Consider the following 27014-nt stretch of genomic DNA (forward strand, 5'->3'; position numbering starts at 1 on the left):
GTCCCCAACTGTCTTTGAATGTCTCAACCATGATGCTCTGGCTTTTCGCTTTTCGTTAGTATCACTCTTGGCACGGGTACGGCTATCCAAGACCCAACTTAAAACATAAAAATATATCGTATATATATACTGTTGAGGTCTGGATAGCATACAAACAATCCGTGGTATAGGATCAATAGCTTCTACAGAGAGTAAACGTGTGCTTGGTTTGAGACAAAGAGGGGATCTGTTTGTTTGTATCTCGGCGGGGGCTTTGTTCAGCCGAGTAATCAGACGGTAGTAGATAGACCTTTGGAGGTCGAATTCGCTTTTAATCCTCACACTCGTAGATTTGGTATAGAATCTACAATCAATAAAAACTGTCCCTTTCTCTCTCAGCTTTTTTCTCATACAAGCGAGGTTTCTTCATCTTGGGTTGATGTCTGTGCAGTAGATGTGGCGGAGCGGGTATGTATGTACCAGAAGCACGGATGATGCCGAATGCTGCCAATCAGACGCACTTCATCATCCTTCAAGCCTCACTCCTCTACTCCGTACACATACCATACACCACCACGACTATCACCAGCCTACCGTATTATACAATATCCTTACTCTTATCATCATTACACAACCACCACCACAACTCCTTCCCGCTACCTATGGACCCCTCTTAGCTGAGAGTGCTGGTCAACGATGACCAGGCAAGATGCGCACTCCTCTCGTCTGAGCTCCGCAACTACGGATTCATGGCAAAGCTCGGATACAATCAAGCCCTCGACCCTTTTCCAGGGCGCTGCGCGTCGCGCTCCTATGAAGGTTAACACGGAGACTGGCAGAAACAAGTGAGACTACCCATTTCCACTGGAACCTTTCCCATGGGCCTGGATGGAAGCTTTGAAGATGTTCTTTGACTAACGGATGCTTGCATTTGCGTTGGTCGTAGGGTATCTAATGACTTAGATGTATCTCCCACCTCTGCAGGTCCCTCCTCGACCTCCCCCAATGTATCCCCGCGGGATCATCGAATGAGCGACTTTGGAAATTACAGGCGCGACCTAAAGGTATTGGAGTCTTCTAGTAACCGCATACCCCAGATTTCACATAATCCTCCCTCGGCCCTGGCTTCCCCCAATCAGATCGCCCCATGGATGACGACCAACGGTTCGAATGGAACGCCCACAAGCGCGAATGCTTTTGGGACGAGCTTCTATGATGATTCGAGCGACAATCTTTCTCAGGGTTCGGCCTTGTCTCCAGGCTTCAGGCCGGGAACAGCCTTGACCGGGAATACAGCTGCGAGTGATTCGCCTGCCGATATGGAATTTGGATATGGAAGGCGACCTTCTGTTGCCAGCGTGACGACTGCGAGCAGTACGGGCTCAAAATCAAGTCGAGGAGGCATCCATAAGTCGTTAAAAAATCTATTTGGAGATGAGTTTACAGGGAAGGATGGGTCAGAATCGAGCCTTCCTCAAAGCCATCGATCACATTCATTTGCGCGAAGTCACCGAGAAAGAAACCTTTCATCTGCTACCGACAACACGCAACGGGACAGGGACGCATCGCCTGCTTCCTCTAGACCACGAACGCCAGTTCCTTCTAGTGATGTGGTTCCATTCCTCTACCAAGACTCACAGGTTAGTTGCTTCTGCACTACAGACAAATCCAAGGCCCCTATTTTACCAGTCAATCTTTTGGAGGGCATGATCACCACGATCTGATTGGGGCGTGCCTCGAATCCACAGCGGGGTCAAATCTAAATATTACCAAGCAGCAAATGAAATACTCATCGCTAACATACGCTGTAGGATATCAACCGTTACGGAGAAGCGCCTATCAGAGAGAAACTCTCTGGCCCTGATCGGGAACGATATACAGGTGAAACAACTCAAAATCTGCTGCTGAAGACCTCCTCGCGATCCGGACATCATTCCCATGTACATCTCCCTGGACACAATCACCGACAAAACAAGAGTAGCGACGACTCAAAGGCTTTACATCCAACAATAAGTCGGGAAAATTCAGCATTCAACACGAAGCATAAAGATCGTGCGCCGACTTCTATGGGAACCGCTCTGGGCAACGGGTCCAATTCGAGCCTTTCAACCAGACCAGCTAGCCCAACTCCAAGTGGAATGAGTACTTGGGCTCAAGGAACGGCCAAGACCGCTATATATGACGGGTCTACATCGCCACCAGGACAGCCTGCCAAACGGAGCCTGTTAGGTCGTTTCCGGAAGCACAAAGATAATAAACTGAAGGATCTTCCGGGTTCTGTCCGCTCGTTCAACTCGCCTGCCTCGAGATCAGACAATGGCAAAACCAACGGTTCCCCTGACATCGATCCCTGGAATCGCGAAGCAAGCCTAGCAGGATCAGAAATCAACCTTCCTTCCAAGATTGACAATGGCCAATTTGGCCGCCCGCCTGCTCAGCCCCGGCAAGGTACCTTCCACAAGTTGCCCTTTAGGAAAGGCAGAGGGAAGATCGTGGACGAATCAGAATCTGTTTTAGACTCGAATGAAAAGGGCGATCCAAACTCTGGAGCAATCTTCAATCTCGATACGAATCTGTCGAATATGGAAGGTATACTTGCCAAACCGCAGCCCTTGACACCCCTTGATAACACGATATTTGCCGGGAACGCGGAAGACGAAGCCAAATTAGAAGCCGAGAATGTCAGCAGCCTAGGTTGGAACGCCCCTGATAGCTGGGCCGTAAAAAAGGTGCACGATGACAACATGTCTAGACTTCCTGAAATAGACGATGAGGGAGTGCCGCCGAAAGCAGAGGAAAAAGGCTCACCTTATTGTATTCGAATATTCAGGCTCGACGGAACGTTTGCAACACTTTCAACGGTGCTCAATGCAACAGTCACCGACATCATGAGCCAGCTTGGCAGGAAGACCTTTATGACTGATAGTCTCGAAAACTATCAGATTGTGATGAAAAAGCACGATCTCCAGCGCATACTTGGAGCTGGCGAACGGCCGGTAGTAATCCAGAAGCGCCTACTCGAACAAGCTGGATACGAAGATGCAGACAAAATTGAGGATGTTGGTAGAGAAGACAATAGCTATCTTTGCCGATTCTCTTTCATTCCTGCTCGTGAGAGCGGCTATGCCAATGTTGCCAACGATCCCACAGTCAGTCGAGTGCAAAAATACAGCCATGTCGACTTGTCTGGAAAAAATCTTATCACAATCCCTATCGCTCTCTACTCCAAAGCGTCTGAGATTATATCACTGAACCTGTCGCGGAATCTTTCACTTGATCTACCAAAGGATTTTATACAATCCTGTCAAAACCTCCGCGATATCAAGTTCATCAACAACGAAGCCTGGAAACTTCCACCCAGTCTCAGTCAGGCTACTCGACTTACCATCCTTGATGTGTCTAATAATAGACTGGAACAGCTCGAGCACGCGGAGCTGTCAAGACTCTCTGGGCTTATTAGCTTGAAATTGGCCAACAACCGGCTTAGGAGCCTGCCACCTTATTTTGGCGGATTTAAATCCATGAGGACGTTAAACGTATCATCGAACTTCCTTGAATCGTTTCCTAAATTTCTATGCGGTCTAGAAGGGCTTGTTGATATTGACATGAGCTTCAATGGTATTTCAAGCCTTCCAGATGAGATTGGCAAACTGAAGAATCTTGAACGCTTCGTCATGACGAACAATCGTTTGACGGGTTCCCTCCCTGAAACTTTTGGAGATCTGGTAAACTTGAAAGAGGTCGACATTCGTTACAATACCGTGTCCAGTATCGATGTTATCGCCAAGCTTCCCAAGATCGAGCAAATCTCCGCAGACCACAACTCGGTGTCGAGTTGTGAGAATGAGTTTGCGAGAATTCGTGTCCTCCGCCTAAATTCGAATCCTGTGACCAAGTTCGAGATCCAGAACGCTGTGCCAAGCCTCACTACATTAATTTTGTCTAACGCGAAACTTGCCTATATACCCGATGCAGCATTCGATAGGATGCCAAATCTTGTCAAGTTGGTGCTAGACAATAATCACTTTGTGTCGTTACCTAGTCATATAGGAAAGCTTCGGAAGCTAGAACATTTCAGCATAGCAATGAATGCCTTGAGTGGTTTACCTCCGGAGATAGGTTGTCTTACTGAGCTGCGCATCTTGGACGTTAGGCAGAATAACCTGAAGAAGCTTCCAATGGAGTTATGGTGGGCGAGTAAGCTTGAGACGCTCAATATATCTTCCAACGTCCTCGACAACTTCCCAAAACCAGCTTCCCGAGCGCCTCACGTCCCTGGAGAAGTTCAATCCCAGACGATACCAGGACAAACAAATGGCTCGAACAATTCGAGTTTCGAGGAACTTGGCCCATTGGAAGCTTTCGGCCAACGGCGACCCAGTCAGGCGTCAGGCGGCCTTCTTAGCGTTGGTGGCTCCCCAGTTCCCGGAGCAGCAGATAGGAAAGGTTCTGTTGTTTCTGTCTATGGGAAAGGTGGCCGCAAAACCTCCGTTGTATCTCGAAGTGCGTCAGAAACAACAATTGGGACAATGACACCTCCAACAGTTACGCGAAAAGATTCCGGGATTTCAACTAGGCTGATCAATACATTCGCCGGTTCACTGCGCAACCTCTATCTCGCCGAAAATCAGCTTGATGACGATGTCTTTGACGAGATTACCCTCTTGAGCGAGCTGCGAGTCCTAAATCTTTCTTACAACGACATCAATGACATGCCGCAACGGTCACTGAAAAGTTGGCCTCAGCTTGTAGAGCTCTACCTTTCCGGAAATGAACTCACATCTCTCCCCTCGGACGATTTCGAGGAGTTTAGTCTACTACAGGTTCTACATATCAATGGCAACAAATTTCAAACTTTGCCTGCCGAGCTTGGCAAAGCCCATAGATTGGCTGTCCTTGACTGTGGTAGCAACTCCCTTAAGTACAACGTTTCGAACTGGCCATATGACTGGAACTGGAACTGGAACACGAACCTCAAATACCTTAACCTTTCGGGCAATAAACGTCTTGAAATCAAGCCGAGCGTACCTGGTGGTACAGGTTCACGGGACGGGCGAGATCTCACCGATTTCAGTGCGCTTCAGCATCTGAGAATACTTGGTCTAATGGATGTGACTCTGACTATCCCAACCATCCCGGACCAAACTGAAGACCGAAGAGTTCGTACATCAGGCTCTCTTGCTGGACAGTTGGCATACGGAATGGCGGACACCTTGGGAAAGAATGACCACCTGTCTCTCATCGACATGGTTGTACCCCGATTCAACTCCGAGGAGACGGAAACGCTGTTGGGAATGTTCGATGGGCAAGCACTGTCAAATGGTGGTTCCAAGATTGCAAAATACTTGCACGAAAATTTTGGTCATATTTTCATTGACGAATTGCGAAGGTTGAATACTTCTTTGAACGAAACCCCTGTAGATGCGCTAAGACGCGCTTTCCTGGCACTCAATAAAGATCTGGCAACCGCCGCGACCCAGCACACAGAGGAGCGCTCCCTGCTATCACATCGAGGATCAGCTGCTCCAGCCGTACTCAACCAAGCTGATTTGCATTCTGGTGGAGTTGCTACTGTTATGTTTCTACAACAGTCTGAACTCTACGTAGCCAATGTCGGAGATGCACAGGCAATGTTGGTTCATTCGGAAGGCAGCCATCGTATATTGACAAGGAAGCATGATCCCGCGGAGCCCAACGAACGACAGCGTATTAGAGACGCTGGCGGGTGGGTATCCCGTCAAGGCAAGTTGAATGACATACTTGAGGTCTCACGAGCATTTGGCTACGTTCAACTTATGCCCGCCGTGCAAGCTGCTCCTAATATCACCCAAGTAACCGTCAAAGACCAGGACGAAATGATTATCCTGGCTTCGCGAGAACTCTGGGAGTACTTATCCCCGGAACTTGTGGTTGACGTCGCTCGGAATGAACGAAACGATCTCATGCGCGCTGCACAGAAATTACGCGATCTAGCAATGGCTTTTGGAGCCACAAACAAGCTCATGGTCATGATGATCGGGGTTAGTGATCTCAAAAAGAGAGCCCAGATAAGGCCACACCGAGTCCAAAGCTTGATGCTCAATCCTTCAGCTATTGTTGACGAGCCTTATGCCGCCCCAAAACGAACTAAGAAGAAGGGCGATTTTGTGGATGATTCCATGCTACGTCGACTTCAGGCTGAAGTTCCAGCCCCTGTCGGAGATGTTAGTATTGTGTTTACTGATATCAAAAGCTCAACTCTCTTGTGGGAAACGTATCCGAGTGCTATGCGTTCCGCTATCAAACTACATAACGATGTCATGCGTCGCCAATTGCGTAATATTGGAGGATATGAAGTCAAAACCGAAGGAGATGCGTTCATGGTCTCCTTTCCAACGGCAACCTCCGCCCTTCTTTGGTGTTTTGCTGTTCAATCTCACCTTCTTGAGGTTGAATGGCCCTCTGAGGTGCTGGGTAGCGTCCTGGGTCAGGAAATTTACGACAATGACCAAACCCTGATCTTCAAGGGATTGAGCGTAAGGATGGGCGTTCATTGGGGCCGCCCTGTGTGCGAGAATGATCCCGTCACCAGACGAATGGATTATTTTGGACCTATGGTTAATCGTGCCTCTCGAATATCTACCGTTGCAGATGGTGGGCAAATTACAGTTTCAGCAGACTTTATTTCCGAAATCCAGCGCTGCCTCGAGACATACAGCGAAAGCGATCGATCCGATTCTACGGGATCCGAAGAAGCATATGATAACGATCTTCTCTCGCAGTCCATCCGCCGTGAATTGGGTTCGCTCAGTAGTCAAGGTTTCGAGGTTAAGGATATAGGAGAACGCAAACTCAAGGGTTTGGAGAACCCAGAGTACATCTACCTTATGTATCCACATGCGTTGTCTGGTCGCATTCACTATCAACAACGAATCGCAGAGACCGATGCACTTGTCACGGCCGAAGAACCGGCTTCCCTGTCTCAGCAGACCCAATTGAGTATTGACACAGAGAGCGTCTGGGCCCTCTGGTCCGTTAGTTTGAGACTTGAAATGTTGTGCTCAAGTCTAGAGGGAGAGAAGGGTAATGGTTCTGCTTTGCAAGCGCCAGAGACAGCCATGATGGAGAAGATGAAAAACAGGGGCGGGGAAGTTACCGATCGATTTTTGGTAAATTTCTTGACCCACCAGGTTTCAAGAATCGAGGTAAGTCGCTTTTATCCCGTGGATACCTTAGTTCCAAGTAACTAACAAAAGCTAGACCTGCATTTCAGCTCTCGCAACCCGCCATCTAGCAGCTGGTCGCCCTAACTTGACTGACCTTGACCAGCTTCGAGCTCCAATGGGTGATGTTCTGGGTGCCTTGACGGCACAACTACAGGAATTACAGAGATATAAAGCTCGTTATGGGGAGTTAGATCAACCGCGAGAAGCAAAGCGAGAAGCGAGACGAGGTCCGACACGGGATCCGAAACGGGAGTCAAGACGTAAGAGATGAGTCTTGTTGGAATGAACCTTCTTTGATTTTTGAAACTGGAGACTACATGCTACATCGACGGCAGACAAGTCTGTTTTGAAAAACCATCGGCGTCAATTGAAGCATTGGGACCGGAGTGCATTTTGGGGGGCAAAGTGGCATGGCGTTCTTGGTATAGGGCTGTATTGTTGACTGGTTGAGGTCCTTGTACAGCATTTGGATTTCATTCCCTTGTTCATTTACAAAAACGGTTATGGGAGCATTTGGATACTAGGGAGGGAGTTTGCACACTGGGTTAGGATATTACTTTTTAGGCGGGCGAGTAGTGTGGTTTTGTTTCATTCACATAGGAGGTTTCCTTCATGACTTATGATGATTGCTCGGTCAATTGGTTGATATATGGGTAAGGGAAGGTGGGTGGGAAGAGGGAGGTGTTTGCACATACGTAGCAGTTGGTTTATGCTAGTGGTTGGTTGAATGGAGTGATATCTTGCATATTCAAAGAGGAGCCTTCATATCGCAGTGAATAAGTAAGTACCCTCCTCTGGTCTTGCTTGTAGACCTGCGGCCTAGTTTGCAACTCTTGTCGCATATTTCGAAATACAAATAGCCACCGGGTGAATAAATACGTCATCGCCCCTGCTTATACCACATCGCAACTTCTATCCGTTGTACCGGACTTAAATATATATCCCTATATCCGTACTCATATTCACTTCATTTACTAACTGTAGCATCTACTCTTACTTCTGGAAGTCAACTAATCAGCCAGCCAATTTTCAAAATACGAGAAAACATTGTATTGTAACGATTTGAAAAGGAATTCGGAGCGACGAAGATGACTTGCGAAGCCTGCAAGACGATCCCTCCTGTTATCGCGGAGGGCTATGAGAATAAGGGGTCTTGGGGGGAAGTTGCTGGGCTGAAGACTTGTATGTATTTACGCCTTTCTTCATTGGCTTTTGAAGAATCACTGCTGTTTTCAAATATCATCATTGTTTGATTGATATTCTTATATTCTATCGATTGTTCAACTAGCTGATAAACGATACAGATATCACAGGTCCCCCAAGCGCAACCAAAGCTCTCGTAGCACTGTATGTATTTCCTACCTCCCATTCCATGCCATCTCTAGTACTGTACTGTATGTAATACAGTACATGTTTGTTTATGCTAAGTACTTCACAGCTACGATATCTTCGGTCCCGCCCCACAGACACTACAAGGCGCAGACGCTCTATCGGCGGCGTTGGGCGCTCTCGTGCTCGTTCCTGATTTCTTCAAGGGTGTGAAGATGGAGTTTAGTTGGTATGCTGATGATTTGTATGCCTTCCCCCTTTCCTACTGATTGCTATGCCCTTGTCTATTTAACCTCATCTATATTCTACTCCTCTCTTGTCATTGGAAGAAGAAAAGCGGCTAAAGCGCACCGAGCTTACGTTCACACAGATCCGAAGAAATCAAAGCCCTCAAAGAAGCATTCAGCAAACTCGCTTTGGATTTCTCCGGCTTCGTACCGGCGCTGAAAGATGTTGTGGCTGAGGGAAAGGGGAGGTGGGAGGGTGTGGAGGCGTGGGGTGCTTATGGACTTTGTTGGGGAGGAAAGGTTGGTTTGCCTCTTTCTTTTCCCCATTTTCTTCCCTTATCATATCCTATGCAATTCAATCTTTCATGATGAGGAAAGCCATTGGTCGTGCAGTCGGTTTTTCCCTAGGTATTGTACTGAAGCTGATGGATATCCCGTAATACAATAGGTAGTAGCGCTTTCTTCCGGCCCGGGCACACCGTTCAAAGCATCCGGACAAGTACATCCAGGGTAAGATCCGCCCCTCTCCTCCCTCCTCCCTTCACTCAAATCATATCCCACATCCCATACCCCAGCAAAAGTAAAAGCAAAACAAGACAAAAACAAACCCACCCCAACTAACCCACCCACCAAACAGACGACTAGCAACCTCCGACGCCCACCAAATAACCATCCCGCACATTGTACTGGCCTCCGACGGCGAAGACGCGAGCATCGTACAGGAGTACAAGGACGTGCTTGTGGGGGCGGGGAAGCCGGGCGTCGTGGATACGTATAAGGGGATGCACCATGGGGTACGTTCCTATAGCTACCTACCTTACCTATCTACTCCTACCTACCTACCTCGGAATTCCAATTCAATCTTGTGGTTTCTGCACTATTATTATCATTCGGAAGCAGCATTCTCAAGAAGAGAAGAGAAGAGAAGAGCTCTGTGCAGATAGGATAGCATGGATGGCATCGAAAATAGTGCTAATCTGTTGTGTTGTAGTGGATGGGAGCGAGGGCTAATCTAAAAGACGAAGCGAATTTGAGGGAGTATGAAAGGGGGTGAGTTCTCTTTCAATTTCCCTCCTTCCTGATCTGAGATGATGATTGCCAAGAGGATTGATTGATTGATTTGCTAATGAAAGTAGATATAACCAGCTAGCGCAGTTCTTCGCGAAGCATCTTTAGAGAAGAGGAAGTAGGTAAATAGAGCTAGCTCGCGAGGCGTAAGGACGTATAGATGATTGCAGAGGGGGAGTAACCATAAGGTATTGAGCTTACATTTTCAAGGCAAATAGAATAGACTTTGAGCACGCAAGTATAGGAATCACAATCACCACTATGACCAGAATCCAAAACTGAATGTTTGTTGCTCGTAAACAAGCTGTATGATCCTATTCCTAATTGTTCCCCGGAAACCAATCGCATGTTTCAAGACGCCGTCACCCAGAAAGAAAACCTCATGATGTTGAATGGCTGACACTTTCCCGGTTTCTTAGGAACGCTGAAAACCATGAGGGTATTGTTGTGCGATATATCGTAGACAGAAAGAAGATCAGAGCCGAAATTGAAAATCAGCTAGGATGGGTAGGATCTCATCATCGATTCTCTCTATCTACTGTCTTCGCTTGGCTCTAGATCTAGTGTTCCCTACCTACAACTTGTTGGGTGTGGTTTCGGTGGTTGGCCATTGATATCCTGCTGCGTCAGAGAACTTATAGCCGTATGAAGATGTGAAGTCATCCAAGACAGCGGGGCCACGAGATCCTTTGAAATATTAGCTCAACACCATTTTAAAAACTCAAGATAATTTACCGTATGGGTATTCCATGGGAACGATCTCCTTGTTGTCATCGAGGTAGTGAAGGAGTGGAGAGAAGACTCTCCAACTAGCGTCTAATTCATCATCACGGACAAAGTTGGAGTGGTCGCCCTTGAGAGCGTCGAGGATAAGGGATTCGTAGGCTTCGGGGATCTTCAGGTCGGAGAAACGTCTTCGGTAGGTCAAATCAAGCTCAGTGACAACAGTTTGCATGCTCAAACCAGGCAGCTTGGAGTTCATCTTGATGTATACGCTCTCATTGGGCTGGATTCGCATGACAAGCTCGTTTCGGGGAATGTCTTTGAAGATACCAGAGGTGACGTCCTTGAACTGGATTCTGATCTCGGTCTTTTGCTCGTTGAGAGCCTTACCAGCCTTCAAGATGAACGGCACACCGTCCCACCGCTCGTTCTTGATGTATGCAACCATAGCACAGAAAGTAGGACATCTCGAATCCTTTGGCACGGTGTCGTCTTCCTTGTAGGAAGGCTTGTTTCCATCTAATGACTTGCCATATTGACCGATGATGACATTCTTTGGCTCGATAGCTGGAATACCTCGGAGAACTCGGACTTTCTCGTCTCTGACATCCTCTGCAGAAAAGGAGATTGGCCGTTCCATTGCGAGAAGGGTCAACACCTGCAGCAAATGGTTTTGCATAACATCACGAATAATTCCAAACTCATCAAAGTATCCACCTCGACCCTCGGTTCCAAACGGCTCCTTGAAGGAGATTTGAACATTGTCGATGTGGTTACGATTCCACGTGGCGCCGAAGAATTCGTTACCAAATCGAAGAATTAAAATGTTCTTCACCATCTCCTTACCCAGGTAATGATCGATACGGAAGATCTCTTCCTCATTCCAGTTTGGCTCCAATGCCTTTTGCAATTCTCGAGAGCTGGCAAGATCCTTTCCAAATGGTTTCTCGACCTATTTAGATTGTCAGTACGGAATTCAGCATGGGTGAAATCAACTCTCACAATAATTCTGGCGAGACCACCGCTTTTGGGGTAGCAGTTCTTCTTCAAGTGCTGGGAAACGGTTGTGAAAACACTGGGTGGTAGCGCCATGTAGAAGACGCGGTTGTCTTCCTTGCGGCCTTTCTCGAGCTCCTCAAGGTGTTTCCGTAATTCAATGAACGACTCATCTTTATCGTATTGCCCGGATACATATGAGCAGATATTGCAGAACTCCTGCAGTTGCTTCTCCATATCCTTTGTGGGTGTCTTGATGTAGGACTTGACCCGCTTGAGGTATTCCTCATGGTCCATCTTTGTCCGTGCATATCCGATAATCTTGATATCTTTTGGAAGGAATTGGTTGCGATACTGATGACGAGAATGGTCAGTGATTTGAACGCCGAAGGGGGACTTCGGGGATGACTTACGAGACCGAATAGGGCAGGGAACTAAAGTGAGACGGATTAGCAAACGCTCAGATTTCCCGAAAACATTTTCCCCTTACCGTCTTCTTCTTTGCGAGATCACCGGAGGCACCTAGGACAACGATGGTGGTGTTATCCTTCAACTCAATAGTCCTAGTGGGGCAAGTATTATCAGCATCTTCAGCACTTTCGCGGAGGGAATTGAAAGCCCCATTGGGCCACAAAAAGGAGCCTATGGCATTTTCTCCTCCTTCTACAGCTGGTGAAACTATTCACAAGTTTTTCCTTCGCTGTGGGGGCTGTTCCGATAGCTCCTGGGGGGCGATTGCTAGGCTTCAAGTGACGTAGAGGTGAGGGAAAATCAACAAGAGACTTACCCAGCATGCGGTACCTCTTCAGGCTTGATGACTGTGTCGGCCATGGCGGGTGAACGTGAAGGTGACTGTATGGGGGAAGGGTGATGGCGAAGGGGAATAGAGAGGAGGGAGAGAGGGAATAGAGACGAGGAGGCTGGAGGTTTATGGAAGAAGATGCGGCCAGTTGTTGTTGAAATTGTTGAATAATCGTCGAGAAGGGAGCTACCTACGGCGGGGTCCTGTCCTGTGCTGTCTGTGCTGCGAAGGCTAAAGAAGAAGCGAGAGTCGCTGCAGTAAAGGCCCGGAAAGTCTGAGGCACTTAACTCCGATATCTGCTTTGAGACGTAACGTGAAGAGGTGGCTAACTAGAGGTTGGAGAAGCTGCGATGAGGTTATGAGGTTCTTAATTGTATTGCCAGAGACAATTCCCATGAATATCTGTCTACTCGAATAGATGAGAAGTCTTTTACGCCTAACAGCTAAGAAGGCAAAAGGCTTTTATCCACCCCACCCCACCCCCCACCTATCCTATCCCCTACCCAAGGCCGGCACAACTATGGACGAGACTTCTGCAAGAGGCTGGAGCTGCTTCGGCTGGTGAGGACGGTCGAGGTCGAGAAGATTATAAAGCACTCTGCATTGACGGTGTTAGTTGCCTTCCCTACCTACACCTAAGACTCCGACCTGACACCGACACTGAGTTTGTCACGACTACGGAGGTATACTGTACGTAGTACGTAGGATAGGATAGGTATATATCTCCAGACTGCTGTGTCATACCGTGCCATGCCATGATGACATACATCTCCAAACAACATGCACCGCAAAGATGGTATCTCACCGCTCCTTGCTGTGTAGAATAGACAGATGGAATATCATGAGTCGCGAACTTTTATGGTGGAGTACAGTAGTCGCACACGAGAGCCTGCTTCAGAAAACCAGTCCGCTTCTTGAGATCTGATCAGAAGAGCACCAGAAGAAGTGTATGCAGGTATATAGAAACAATCAAGCATGTCAAGAACTTTTGAAGTATCTCTAATCTTAACTCTAATTCAACCTTCAACCTACCAGCTCAGCTGCAGCTGTTGCTAGTCACGTGATATATCCTTAGCGAACACACTAGCTGACATTGTAGGCCACTCAATAATTTCGAAAATACAGCTTGCTATTAAGCCCAACGACAAATTCGACAACAATCGCCATCAACGAACCCTCCTCGCCAGGAAGTATCGTTGATTAAATCTCCATCATCTCTCGATTCTAGCTCTAGGAAGAGAGATCCCATTCAAGATGCCTACCGAAGCTGGTCACCGCCGTAAGTGCCATTCAATTCCATGTGCTCGGGGACGAGAATATCGCAATTCGCAGCCAGGCAGTCGCGGGCTTTCTCTGCGGATTGCGAATATCTTCATCTCCGGTTCAGGCTGCTTTTCTGACATGGACAAACGCTGACTTTATTTCCAGTTTATGTCAAGTGAGTAATACCAAGCCCTGGTCACCGAGCGCAGCAACAACAATTTGCGACGGGGAGGATGGGAACAGAAGGGATAGTGGATTGCGAGCCACAGATCTGGCTTTGGAAACGAAGGACTCGCGCTGACAGGATATTTTCGTAGGGGTCGCCATCTGTCATATCAACGAGGCAAGCGTGTCACCAACCCAAACACCTCTCTGATCAAGATTGAGGGTGTGGATGATACCAAGGCAGCAAAGTATGTGACATTGCAATTATAATAGACTCAATATGCTGACAGGATCCCAGCTTCTATCTCGGAAAGAAGGTTGCTTTCGTTTACCGTGCGCACAGAGAGGTTAGAGGATCAAAGATTAGGGTTATCTGGGGTACCGTTACTAGACCACATGGTACGTTCACAGCACATTTCAGAAGAATTGAATCTTCAAGCTCGAAGAATGGAGTGTTGACATCTTTCCTAGGCAACTCGGGGGTAGTACGAGCACAGTTCAGACGCAACCTTCCACCCAAGTCATTCGGCGCATCGGTTCGTGTTATGTTGTACCCATCTTCGATATAAGAGGATCGTGGCTTTGGAGTTGGTCGCATGGCATGGGAGACGGTTGATGATATGGCACGATTCGGCCACCGAGTTGGGGCAGCGATAAGTGCATAGCCTTTGCTGGTAGCGATGAATAAAGCAAATTACAACCAGGTGGTTCTTACGTGTCTTGGAGATGTGAAAACGGATCATTGGTAAATATTGCTACTTGAACCTGAAGACAAGGCTGGAGCCTTCTCATTGAAAAGAGGGGTTTGGGCCTCAAAACGCCTTATTTGCTTGATCTTGTAAGAAAACATGTTCTTGGAGGTGTATTGCCTGGGCGTTGATGCGCCAGCTCTGATTTTCAACCACAAGTATAAATTCAAACCTCACTATGTGAATCTACAAGAACTTGGCGCATCTGGAAGAAGGCTTCTCGTCATGAAAACTTACATACCCAATCTGGTAACCCTGGGTTCTACTATGGTAATTCCGCCCCACGCCTACTCCGAATCAGACAATACCTTCAGTCATTTTCACTATAGCTTGGGCAATGACACGGTACCAACATCTTCCTTGAATCAAAACAAGTCAGTCAGTTACCTACCTAGGTAGTCAATTCATAAGTAGACATTTCCAACCACTTAACCCAAAACGGCTACCTGTTGTTAGATAATACATACAGTACTGTACAGTACATCCATGTACAGCCCCTTCTGTGATGCGATCGATTCCTCCGCGTTTCAAAAAACGCAACGAAATGAAACGCCAGTGCGCTTATTATTGATGTTTAGGAACAGCCTATCGATCGATGAAGCCCTTTGCTGGATAATCATGCAATGCCGTTATCCCTATCTCTATCCTAGCTGCCGAGTGATACAGATGTGGTTGATGCTGTACGATGGAGTAGGAGGGCGATATTATAAAGTTAGATTTTTATTAATACTATAGTTGTTGGTTACACATAGTGCACTGGTCTGGCCTAGTAATCTGTTTGTGGTTTCATGATTGCATTTCTAGGTGCAGAGGTTCTACAGTAACTAAGGTTGCAGCGGCCTCATCGCTGCTTAGTCATTGAAGTAAGATCACGTGTGGCACGTGACATATATACCAATAATAGTAGAGGGAAGCAGGATATGATTACTTGCTGAAAGGAAATGATATGAAGGAAACTTTATAAAAATGAAAATATTTATTATAAAGGCATTGAATAATGTATCTCTAGAGAAGTTCAATTCATAATGAAAGAGTTGGGCCTTTGCCATTGTTCTATTTATATAAAAAGAGAAATCGACGATTAATTCATCGGGATTAGCCTACCCTGTCCCATACCCACACCGACAAGGCTGATCACCCGGTTATCGAAGCATACAGTAAGCAAACCCGCACTCGTTCGGATGCCGAGACTCTTACGTTAGGGTATGTCACCCAACCCCACGGGATGTTCCATATGAACCGACCTCGTACGAGTACCAATACGCGGCAAATACTACGAAGTATATATACCTCGGTCCTCCGTAGAGTCTTGGAGGAAAGAATAGGTGGTGCTACCCTTGCTACGAATCCCCATTTAGATATTGCCCGGCCAATTAGGGGCAAGGAGAGGTGAAATGTGGATGTGCAAAACCAAATCCGAGCTTTCCGTAACGAAACTTTATTTGAGGAGCAGGGATGCGATGTGAGGTACTGTACGGAGAGCGGAGGCGGATTGATATTCAGTTGGTCGCACTGCTGCACTGCACTTGATGCAGAATCACAGCATATATCGGTGAGAAGGTCGTTACGAGTCGAGTCACCCGGGTATAATTGTCAGGGCATCTTGGAAAGGATATGCTGAAGATCAGTTGAAAACAAACAATCAGCTAGGAGGGTTTTTACCGGGCCTTTTCCTTTCTGCATTACACAATTACCATATAGCTTGACCTAGCCTGGCTATGATAAGAGGGTGCAAACTTCAAAGGCAACAAGGTTTCGTCAATAAAGCCAAAGAGCGACCAGAGGACGGCCGGTTTAGGACTAAGTAGGATGAAGCTTGCGCGGTGCTGCGTGTCTTGCTTGTTTTCATCAGAGTCTGAAGCAGCCGCGTCCAAGGGAAGTGTGGAGACGGTGTGAGAGTCGCCGCATCCTCCGGATTAGTATCACTGATCAGATTCACAAAGAAAGCTGTATCTGCATTCTGGCATCTGGTCTGGGAAGGCCGCCTGCCATGCATTTTCTGCAGTGGCAGTGGCAGTGGATGGCAGTGCTGTGCCGATCCAGTAACAAACAGCACAGCAACAGTTGAGAGCTCCCAAATACGAAGTGAAAGCCAGGCTGTACGAATAAGAATGGGTGAAAAAGAATCAGTGTGCGTCGTGGTGGTGTGGCTGGCTATTCCTCCCTGGCGTGGCCTGGTTCCTATTTCTCGCTGAAGGTAAGTTTCCGTAGCCGTCGCCGTCATAGAGAGGGAACCACGCCATCATGTAAAAGCTCTCCAAACCCCAAACCCCAAACCTTTCTCTTTCCTCTCCAAATAAGCAACATCCTCCTCGATCCTTCTTCCATTCCGTCTACCTGTTATTCTGTTGCGACGAAGACGGCGGTTCACATCTCTAGTCACCCACGATCGTTTTGATACTTCCGATAAAGCTTCGACTCATCCCTGCGATACAAAGTACTGTACTTCGCTCGTTATTAACTGCACCTGAACAAATAATATTCCGGACCAGTCACCACCACACAACCTCGAACGACGAGTTGGAAGGGTCACGTCTGCTTGCGCATAGGAAAACTTGATACAGGAGAGAATTAAACGTGCGCCAGCTGGATGCAACCAAAACCTGGATATAAATTACAATCTCCAGATCTCCAGCCATCGGAATTTCAAACGTCCCACAACAGCTCCACTTTACGACTGCTATCAACTTATCGCCAACCCAGCGTCCTCCACACGGCGTTTCACAACGATAAGCATCGTCATTTCGACAGAAAGGATCAAGCTATTGAAATCCCTGATCGATCCTAATCCTAATTTGACATAAGATGGCTTCCAATCACCCTCTACCGACTTCGCCAGGACAGCAGAAACCTGGACGAGAGCGAGCAAAGTCAAGCTTCAGTTTCCATTCACATAAGAGCAGCGGGAGTAACAATAAGATCGATTTGCACGAAACACACCAAGAGAAAGATTCTAAGAGAATCCATTCAAAAGCTGATCCATCTATGGCACTCGCAGAAGCCGAGCCATGTGAGTTACACCCTCCCTTGGAGCACCCGCTCCGCGCGCACTTTTTTTGAACGACAACTGATGAAACGTGTTTCTTAGCTGCGGTTGCAAATAGTGTACAAACTTCATTGCTACCTATTCGATCCATTCAACACCGAGATGCACAAGGCAATCCCATCGGTTCGTCCATCTTCTACTTGAAATTCGAATGTAATGCTGATACTATTCCTAATAAGCCGATCCTGATCGATCGAATCCTACACGCAGTCGGTGGGAGAGACCTCTTGATACTATCCGCGCCTTTGAGGCAGCCATAGATGGCAACTACTCGCGAAAATCAGACATTCAGACGGGTGAGACTTCCATGAGCTGCCGTTGAAGGTTATAGTTTCGATGGCACACAATGCTAACAGCATGCTTTGCAGATTCTGCGGATACAGCCTCAGTGTACAATCGTCGGAGCAGTTACTATGGAGGTAGGTCGAACTATTTCTCTCTGATTCAGTTCGTATGGTTCCAAATGTCGCAGGCATGGGGCTGCGACTATCGAATTTGAGGTTGTCACATTCCGTGCCAATGAAAGAAAGTCGATGAGATGCTGGCAAAATTAGGAATTTGCAAAATCAAGGACAGCTGAACCTGGGCTTAAGCTAGTGGTGAAGCTAATGTCTATTAGTTTCGCCGAGTGGCGATCTGCCGCTTGCAAGTGAAGGGATCGTGGGATTTCACTTATCAGAGTCTTTTCAACGGCATGGCGCTAACGAAAGCACCTCACAGGTACCCAAGTAACCCAGAACGAAAGACCTCAATATCCTCAGAACAGTTACTATGGACGTTCACAGTCTTACAGGCCCGAAAGTACCTATAACGATAGGCACAATGGGGTGGCTAGATCAGAAAGTCATTACAATGGTGGGGACAATGCGACAGGACCAAGCAATGGATACCATCCTAACAGGGCTCGATACCCTAGAACAGCTTCCGAGCCCCATTTTAATAATGGCCAGGGAGGAGTTTATCCCGCGCCTGGAAATCAGCCATCGTACGAGACAGTGACCACAGCTTCAGGAAGTGGTGGTAGCTCAGCAGACCCGGCAGGATACATGACCGATCCGAGCAGCGAGAATAGCTCGATGGATCGAGTTGCGCCTCTTCCACACAAAGATGTTGAGACTTATGGATTTAATGGATTTGGAAACACACCGCAATATGCATCTCCTGGGTCCGGTTTAGACCAGCGGCAAGGTCCAACTGGTGCTGCTCGACAAGGGAATGGATATCAGCACCAAGGGCCGCCTCCACCTAGTAAAGAAGGTATCGCACCAAGAGCACCAATAAAACTTGGTGAATCAAATGGAAATGCTACACCACAACCAGCTGAGATACCCGCAGCTGCAAACGAGAAGCGCAAATCGTGGTTTGGAAGGAAATTTGGGAAATAAGAAAGTCAACAACAGTCGGATAGAGTGTTAATGATGGGGTGAGCAGTCGTGCATGGCGTTCTTGGATGTGCTTGTAATGACTTTCATGGGTTTCCCTCACTGGGACTAATGGTGGGACAGGCTACAGGATTTGGATGTCTACATTGACGGCGTATGGTCTTCTCATTATTGCAGGATCAAGAGAACCCCAGCGAGCGCTATTCAACCAGACCAGACTTCTGGTGGACAGCAAAGCGTGACATTTATGGTAGAGACATTGTAATTGCTTGTATATTGCACGCAAACCTTCAGAATGGAGATAAGGGCGGATGCCCTTTTGTTACCATGAATGACAGAGCATACAAGTACGCCTTTTCTTCGTTTGATGTACAGCCCAAATTCCCTATTCCCGAGTATGCCATGACGCCTTGCATTCCTCGCCATATCGTGACATAATAGAAGAACCGTAGCCGTCACTTCCCCTTTCTCTCCTTCTCCGCAGCCTCAATAGCCTCACTCTGGTCCTCCCTGAAAGCCACAATCACATAGCCTATCAAGACCACATTTGCCATAATCGCAGCAAGAGCACCGGCATAGGTCGAGTTGCCTTTGCATGGAATTAGCTTTTGACATGCCCGAGCCTTGCAAACACAGAGCGAGCGTAGAACGAACCTCCAAAAACGAGGTTTAAAGTGATAAAATAGCTGCCAATAGGGCCAACTACCATCGCCGCCGTGAAGCCCAAGAGCTTATATATCACATGCCTATACATACATATATTAGAAGACATCCTCATGTGACTTTCCATCAAGACATGTAAAAGAAAACGTACGCTGGGACAGCCGGACCAATATCGCTCTTCTCGCCATCCTTTGGCTTGAAATCAATGTCACCCTTCTCTAAGATGCTCTTCTCGGATGACACTATCCGTCTCGAGGCCATGGTTTGTGCAGGTGTGAGGAATTTGTAGAGGTTGGCAAGATGATGGGTTTGGCAATTTAAAGGGTGACTTCGCGCCTGACTCCCCGCAGTTTTGGGCAGCGCGTTTTTTGGTGAATCGGATTTTATGACATTGCTCTCTTTCAACTCTCCGCAACCCTTTAAGTCTTCAGCACAGGACCTGGCATACAACACCACCACGCTCGCTTTGGAAATTCAGATCTCTTTGCTCAACATTGGACTTCGCTTTGGGTTCTCCGCGACTTCTGTCTGGGGCGGGACTTTTTGTCAGGAAAGTGAGGGTAGATTGCCTTCTCGACTACAACACAAATTCACTTTTCACCGCACGCCTTTTCTCAAGCCAGGAAAATTGCCCACAAGCTCTGCGACACCTTGTACTTGCACGAGCACGACTATCTCGACAATCACCTTCTCAACAAGCAAACAAACATGGCTTTTAATCTTGGCGGCGCAGAGAGCCCTATGCTCCTTCCAGATTCACCTGCTGTGAAGAGGCAGAAGACCGCTTCTGGCTACAACTCAAACAACTCCCCTGCTGCGAATGGCTACAACTCTGACGAAGATGATGGAGATGCTCTGTTTGAAAACTTCATACCCGATACACCGAAGGCTGGTGGGAATAGGAATGGGCATCAGACTCAACCAACGCAGATACTACCTCCTCCGAATACGAATGGCTACGAGACTCAGCCCACACAAATACTCTTGCCTCAATTAAATAACTACGAGACTCAACCTACCCAGCTTCTAGATCGACCTTCAAACCCAGCTTCGAGCCCACCCTTGACGCCCCACAGGACTGTTCAGGTTCCTGCCTCCTCGCCCTACGCCCAGTCCCCTTCCATGCGAAATGGAGCGGCAGTCCCGTTTATGGGAATGCATCAAAATCCCCGTGTTGCAATGCCTACAGGGAACCCCACCGCCGCCTTCCAAACCTCTCATCAAAGACAGCACATGCAGCCCGAATCGAATGGGCTTCATGCCTATCAGAGGAACTTGGCTACGAGTATAGCACCTGCGGGTACCGCATACAGACCTCCTCATGGTATTGGCCCGAAGGCATCCCCTATCAAGAGCGTGGTAGATCTCACGGACGATGGCGAGGATTCCGATTCCGATAATGGAATAAATAAAGCTAATATACAGCCTTCGAATTTTGGACCAAGGACCGCTCAGACCTCGTTTTCTGGAATTAATGGCAATACGAAATTCCAGGAAGCTGTCAGAAATGCAGCATATAAGCCCTCGATGCATGCTGGTATGAAACAGACGAGGCCTGATCGAGCAAAGCCAATTGAAGACATCGCTCCAGATTCTTTTTCTGACCCTGGTCTTCGAGAAAATGTCAGTAGAATTAGGAGAGTTCTTCCCCATATTACTATATTGGGTGCCAAAAATGCCTTGATAGTCTGTAATGGGAACCTAGATGAGGCAATATTACTTCTTGGTGGCGATGATGATGCGCCGGGAGATATCGTTTCTATTTCTGATGGCGAGCTCGCTGTTCTGCCAGCGAAAGATGAGCCCCAGATGAAGCGAGGCCTCAATGCACCAACTGTTTCGATCAGAGACAAGTATTCGTCGACGCAGGCTCTTCCTAGAAAGCAATCGCAGTCACAGGTTTCGACTCAGCCAGTAAAGCCAAAGAGAAAGCTTATGCAAGGCCGACGAAACCCATCTTCTCCGGGAATCCCAATTGCCTCCTCGCCGCTAAAACCCGCGTCACCTATAGCCTCCGCGCATGATGATTTTGATTCCGATGACTCTGGAGTTGCTTCGGCTCCAGAGGACGATCCTATGCTCGAAGGCCGAGTCTTGAAGTACTTGAATATCTGCAAGGTTGAAGAACTTGTAGAGCTTACCGCCACGACCAAGGAACTGGCTGAAGTGATGATCAGCGCTCGTCCTTTCAAGAGCTTGGATTCCGCTAGAACTGTGGAAAATACAAAGACTCTCAAGAGCGGCAAGAAGAGTAAGAAAGCTCCCATTGGAGATAGGATTGTCGATACTGCTCTGGATATGTTCCAGGGGTATGAAGCTATAGATGATCTTTGCGCTAAGTGTGAGGAGCTTGGAAAAGCACCTGCGGAGGAGATGATGAAGTGGGGATTTGATGTCTTTGGTGCTTCGAAGGGTGGGGAGCTGGAGATGACTTCTCTTGACGATGATGCTGAGTCTCTGCGGGATTCGGGGATTGGGTCTCCAAGCAGTGGTAACGCTTCTCCTAAGAATAATAACGATGACGATATCCGAATCGTAGCGACGAAGAGAAAGAGAGGCAATGTGAACTTCTTGAAGAAGCCGGATTTAATGGCTGAGAGTTGTATACTCAAAGACTACCAGGTTGTTGGACTGAACTGGTTAGATTTGATGTACAGGAAACGCCTGAGTTGTATCCTGGCAGACGAAATGGGTCTCGGAAAAACTTGCCAGGTTATTGCTTTCATAAGCCATCTTGTTGAGATTGGCCATAATGGGCCTCACTTGGTTGTTTGTCCTGGATCGACTTTGGAGAACTGGCTGCGAGAGTGTCAGAACTTTGCCCCGCAATTGAATGTCGAGCCTTATCACGGTATGGATCACGAGTTTCCTAAATGCATATGACACTAATGATTGTATAGGTCTTCAGAAGGAACGCGGTGAAATGGCTGACGCGATTCTTAACAACCGAGACACGATCAACATTGTGGTCACTACCTATGATATGGCTGCCAAGAAAGAGGACAACAAGTTCTTGAGAAGATTAAAACCTGATGTAAGCTTATCTTGTGGTTGTTTTGGACTATGGGGGCTAATTAATCCAGGTCTGTGTTTACGACGAAGGTCACTATCTAAAGAATCCCAATTCTCAGCGATATCAAGGCCTGGTCCGAATTCCCGCAGAGTTTAAACTCCTACTCACCGGAACACCACTACAAAACAACCTGCAGGAATTGGCCGCACTCCTTGCGTTCATCATGCCAAGCGTCTTTGAAGAGCGTCAGGAGGACTTGCAGTATATATTCAAGGCCAAGGCTACCACACGAGACGCCGACCATGCAGCACTACTGTCCGCCCAGCGAATTGGCAGGGCTAAGACTATGCTAACGCCATTCGTTCTTCGCCGGAAGAAGGAGCAAGTCCTAAAGCACCTCCCCACCAAAACCAATCGCATGGAGTACTGTACCCTTCATCCTGCTCAGAAAGAGGTATATGATGGCCTCGTGGGAAAAGCCCGTGAGAGGGCCCAAGTACGCCTCGAAGGTAAAAAGATACCCAAGGGTGATGAAAACAACCCTTTGATGCAACTCCGAAAGGCAGCCATCCACCCAATGCTCTTCCGTCGTCACTTTACCGATGAGAAGATTGAGAAGATGTGTAATATTCTTCGCAAGAAAGACCCTACCAATTTTCCAACAGATAAGAACCACAAACGGGAGCATCTTATACAGGAAATGCAACTTGGTTCCGATTACTGGCTCCACGGGTGGTGCCTCAGTTACCCATGCATTCGCTCCTTCGACGTTGCCGACCTAGCTTGGATGAACTCGGGAAAAGTCGAGGCGCTCGTCAAGCTCGTGAAAGCTTATAAAGAGAATGGGGACCGCGTCTTGATCTTCTCGCAATTTGCGCTCGTTCTCGATATCCTGCAATCGGTGCTTAACACTTCTCTCATCTCCTACACCCGCATTGATGGCTCCACGAAGATCGATGAACGCCAATCTCTTATCGATCAATTCCGTGACGACGAAGGAATTACCGCCTTCTTACTTACGACCAAAGCCGGTGGAACGGGTATTAACCTAATGTACGCCAACAAAGTCATCATTTTCGACGGCAGCTTCAACCCACAAGATGATCGTCAAGCCGAGAATCGCGCCCATAGAGTTGGACAGACGCGCGATGTGGAGGTCGTGAGACTCGTTACAAAAGGCACGATTGAGGAGCAGATCTATGCTTTGGGGAAGAGTAAGCTCATGCTTGATGGAAGGGTTGCCGGCGGGGACGATGGGGATGCTATGACTGATGCTGGGGAGAAGGCTGTTGCGAAGATGCTGCTGGAGGGGACTACTGCTGCCGAAGAAGATGAGGAGAAAGAGGTGCAGGGTGAGGGCGAGAAGAAGGCCGGGGTTGTGGCGAATGGGAAGGGCAAGGAGACTGATCTGCCGAAGCGGAAGAAAAGCTCGTTGCTTGATTCGTTGGTTAAGGGTGATGAGGGTGAGGATATGCTTGTGTGAGAAAAAACGATCGGGTATTGACGGTGGTGGTGTTGATGAAATAATGGATGGATGGTATGGCTACGAGAAAAGACGAGTGGGTTGATTACGATAGGTCAGGTTATTTCACCTGGTGCGTTTGAGGCTGCATGGTATGATATTATGCCAGCAAGGCATTGATTGGTTGATATGGTATGGCTAGACGTCATGTCTTAGACAGATAAAAGGCCTTATTGTGCATAGATTAGATAAATAAATACATTAGAACTATCCGGTCGGTACATTTCCCTTTATACTTGTACGTACGTATAGCTCTGTTTTCACTTCCCTTAGGCAGAGGCTCTTCAGTGGGGTGTGCAGTATGTCCTTTCTTAGTGCAGGAATTCTTGTTCATACACAGCTAGAGGATAGCTATTCTCTTTGAACTGCGGGAGACAGTTGAGCCGCAGATGGCAGAGGAGTTCTTCTATCTGTCTTGGCATAAATAGATGTTTTTTAAGCTGTCGTGGCGATTGACTGATTGATTGAACCGTTGATTTAACCTCTTACCGCTTGGGCCATTGCTTGGGGTCTGTCTTTGAGTTGATGCAGTATCATAAGGATAGATAGTTGCTTACTTCTATTGGTTTTGCTGAGGGAGGTTCGGTATGTAGATATGTTTGTTTACTTATTCATGTATGAACTAGCTTTGGTGGCTACCTTTAGATATGAGAGCTTCTACTCGTAAGGTGATCATCACATCAGACATTCGCAATATGGACTAGACTAGACTGGATTTTGAAAATTCCATACAAGAAACACACATCTTATAAAACATTCAAAACTTTCCAGACCGAGAATAACTTCAAGATCAAAGGATTCACTTTAAATTCGACAACATGGTGGAGCTGCCTTTGTCTTGTTTACAACACTCTCAAACGACTTACACGATCCAAATACTCAATATAGTTGAGATCTGGCGCTGCAATAGCCAAGGAACAAAACGAGGAGACATGGACTTGGGGTCAAAGATTAGCTTGCTGTTATTTGTCACATTCGTTCATTTGCTCGGCATTACTATCTTGACAGCATGAAATGGAACTTGAGAAAAACGTGGAATCACTTGTAAGGGAGGGGATGTACCAGATCACACCCACGAAAGCATGACCTCTCAACAACATCATCCCCGAGGCACCATTGATTTCCTTACATGAATTATTTGTTATACATATACGTCTGTAAAAGAAGTGCAGGTACATATATAGAGAAGCCTTGATGCAGTAACTCATTAGCACAGCACTTGCTATTCTTTCCCTAGTGCCGCTATTTGTATACAGTCCGGTGGACCTCACCTCTCCAGAAGGATGATACAAGCACTTCTTACGCAACAAATTAACGCTAGGTATCTCCACTACTTCCCTCTCCGTGTCCAATTTGAAGCAAAGTGGCGTCCGTACTTTCCGCCGAATAGTGAAGGACAAAAGCCACTTGGTAATTGAAGCCTTCTCAGGAGGTCTATTTAGAAACTAATCAGGTTAAGGAGAAACTCGATACCATTATTCCTCGTTCTTCCTCTCAACAATGCAGGTTTTGCTCTACCTACTTACCCAAATAAGAACCCCGAAGTCTACCATGCATGTACAGCACTTGCACTTGTTTATTCAGAGCATATTTGCCTGCACCGTCCTGGTCTCCTATTTGCTCGAGAGCACTTGTCTCAAAGTATGCCCGAGGCCATCTACTAGCAATTTGAAAGTATCTGTAATTCGTTGACCTTGAATCCAACGTTCATGCTACCGTGGGTCCTCCGGAAATGCATCATATTTATACCTCAAACTCCAATGTCATGCTATACATTTTCCCGATATCTTCCCCTCAAGCCGGTCTCCGTCTCGCAAACTCCTCAAGGTCCGTCCTCGTGGCAACACCTAACACAAACCTCCTCCTATCATCCGTCACAACCGCAAACTCTTGCCTCTCGCCACCCTCCACACCCCCATTAAAAAACATCTCCAGCTCCTCCAGCGGCGTCTCCATCGTAATAACCTTATACACTTTCCCTTTTCTCCTGAACTTGATCATCGCCTTGCTTACTTCGTCTGTCTCTTGCACCGTGCCGGAAGCCAGTATGGAGCGTAGGTTGGGGATAGAGAGGTAGCCTAGGAGGGCGCGGTTGGTGGGTGATATGACGGTCAGGTGGGTGTAGTCTCGTTCGAAGGCCGTGAGGAGGGCGTGGGAGATGGGGTCTGAGGGGTGGCAGGAGAGGGCTGAGGGCGGATCGAGGTCTTCTACCGTTGCCTGTCAAGGTTGTTAGTTGCGAAGCTTGAAAGGTGAGGGAGGCAATGGGTCATACTCCTCTATACCGCGCAGCGAGTTGTGAGAGAAGAGAGGGATTCGGAGGAGAAGCTATCTCTGCCATTTTGCTGGCTGGGTCATTGGTACCGACGGGGATGGTATTCGACATTGTTGTGGCCATTATTGAGAGGTTTCCAGTTTTTTGTTATCGTTCACAAACCTCGGAGGAGGGGTATTTTGAGGTTGAGATTTCTGACGCCTTATGACTATGATACGATTTGATTGGTGGAGCCACGTCTAAAGATAAACCTGGCTTTATTGTGACAATTCCACGTATTATTAATTTAGAGTTTATTTATAGACTTGAGCGTCAAATTATAAGGTACATTTACCTTTACCTGGCTGGATAGGTACAGTAGATACCTAGGTAGTTATCTAATTCCTAATAAGAGGTTAAGCCAAATGAGGAAGAAGTTCGCTAGCGGCCTCTCGCTTCTGACGTAGCGGGGCTGGGCTGGGCTGGCTTTAAGCCCGGCTTTACGGAGTAAGAGGAGAGGTCCTTGGTCCCATGCCGCGTATCATCTTAGAATTCCATTCCTCCATAAGTACCTACGGGCGTAGGTACTTAGTACGTATTTATTTAATATTGTCAAGTGAAGTTCTCTGCG

General features: G+C 47.4%; 8 protein-coding genes across 8 annotated transcripts; 5 read left to right on the forward strand and 3 right to left on the reverse strand.

The window, feature by feature from the left end:
* Positions 1 to 675: 675 nt before the first annotated feature.
* On the forward strand, positions 676 to 7455 carry CYAA (Adenylate cyclase; the record flags this gene model as incomplete). Its single annotated transcript, XM_031147577.1, has 4 exons — positions 676 to 824; positions 926 to 1619; positions 1791 to 7163; positions 7219 to 7455. 4 exons carry the CDS (start codon positions 676 to 678, stop codon positions 7453 to 7455), a joined length of 6453 nt encoding a protein of 2150 aa, XP_031006876.1.
* Positions 7456 to 8272: 817 nt separating this feature from the next.
* LHYA1_G002603 (putative AIM2 family protein) lies at positions 8273 to 9689 on the forward strand (the record flags this gene model as incomplete). The annotated part of the gene is given in 7 exon segments (XM_031147578.1): positions 8273 to 8366; positions 8498 to 8531; positions 8623 to 8757; positions 8884 to 9040; positions 9189 to 9250; positions 9378 to 9534; positions 9549 to 9689. The coding sequence occupies 7 exon segments, from the start codon at positions 8273 to 8275 to the stop codon at positions 9687 to 9689; spliced, it is 780 nt and encodes a 259-aa protein (XP_031006877.1).
* A 693-nt stretch (positions 9690 to 10382) lies between these two features.
* On the reverse strand, positions 10383 to 12358 carry gsdA (Glucose-6-phosphate 1-dehydrogenase; the record flags this gene model as incomplete). Its single annotated transcript, XM_031147579.1, has 6 exons — positions 10383 to 10495; positions 10544 to 11483; positions 11534 to 11881; positions 11941 to 11961; positions 12018 to 12090; positions 12315 to 12358. 6 exons carry the CDS (start codon positions 12356 to 12358, stop codon positions 10383 to 10385), a joined length of 1539 nt encoding a protein of 512 aa, XP_031006870.1.
* A 1225-nt stretch (positions 12359 to 13583) lies between these two features.
* Positions 13584 to 14326, forward strand: RPL33B (60S ribosomal protein; the record flags this gene model as incomplete). Its single annotated transcript, XM_031147580.1, has 5 exons — positions 13584 to 13608; positions 13758 to 13767; positions 13910 to 14005; positions 14056 to 14156; positions 14229 to 14326. 5 exons carry the CDS (start codon positions 13584 to 13586, stop codon positions 14324 to 14326), a joined length of 330 nt encoding a protein of 109 aa, XP_031006871.1.
* A 2985-nt stretch (positions 14327 to 17311) lies between these two features.
* On the forward strand, positions 17312 to 18937 carry LHYA1_G002606 (Uncharacterized protein; the record flags this gene model as incomplete). The annotated part of the gene is made up of 5 exons (XM_031147581.1): positions 17312 to 17516; positions 17595 to 17675; positions 17732 to 17848; positions 17921 to 17971; positions 18273 to 18937. 5 exons carry the CDS (start codon positions 17312 to 17314, stop codon positions 18935 to 18937), a joined length of 1119 nt encoding a protein of 372 aa, XP_031006872.1.
* A 452-nt stretch (positions 18938 to 19389) lies between these two features.
* On the reverse strand, positions 19390 to 19858 carry VMA21 (Vacuolar ATPase assembly integral membrane protein; the record flags this gene model as incomplete). Its single annotated transcript, XM_031147582.1, has 3 exons — positions 19390 to 19523; positions 19589 to 19680; positions 19749 to 19858. The coding sequence occupies 3 exons, from the start codon at positions 19856 to 19858 to the stop codon at positions 19390 to 19392; spliced, it is 336 nt and encodes a 111-aa protein (XP_031006873.1).
* A 447-nt stretch (positions 19859 to 20305) lies between these two features.
* fft2 (ATP-dependent helicase) lies at positions 20306 to 24093 on the forward strand (the record flags this gene model as incomplete). Its single annotated transcript, XM_031147583.1, has 3 exons — positions 20306 to 22448; positions 22498 to 22631; positions 22681 to 24093. The coding sequence occupies 3 exons, from the start codon at positions 20306 to 20308 to the stop codon at positions 24091 to 24093; spliced, it is 3690 nt and encodes a 1229-aa protein (XP_031006868.1).
* A 1833-nt stretch (positions 24094 to 25926) lies between these two features.
* cysB (Cystathionine beta-synthase) lies at positions 25927 to 26527 on the reverse strand (the record flags this gene model as incomplete). The annotated part of the gene is made up of 2 exons (XM_031147584.1): positions 25927 to 26349; positions 26405 to 26527. 2 exons carry the CDS (start codon positions 26525 to 26527, stop codon positions 25927 to 25929), a joined length of 546 nt encoding a protein of 181 aa, XP_031006869.1.
* Positions 26528 to 27014: the final 487 nt, after the last annotated feature.

The sequence above is a fragment of the Lachnellula hyalina genome (genome assembly GCF_007821495.1).
Source record: "Lachnellula hyalina strain CBS 185.66 chromosome Unknown contig00037, whole genome shotgun sequence".
NCBI lineage: Eukaryota > Fungi > Ascomycota > Leotiomycetes > Helotiales > Lachnaceae > Lachnellula > Lachnellula hyalina.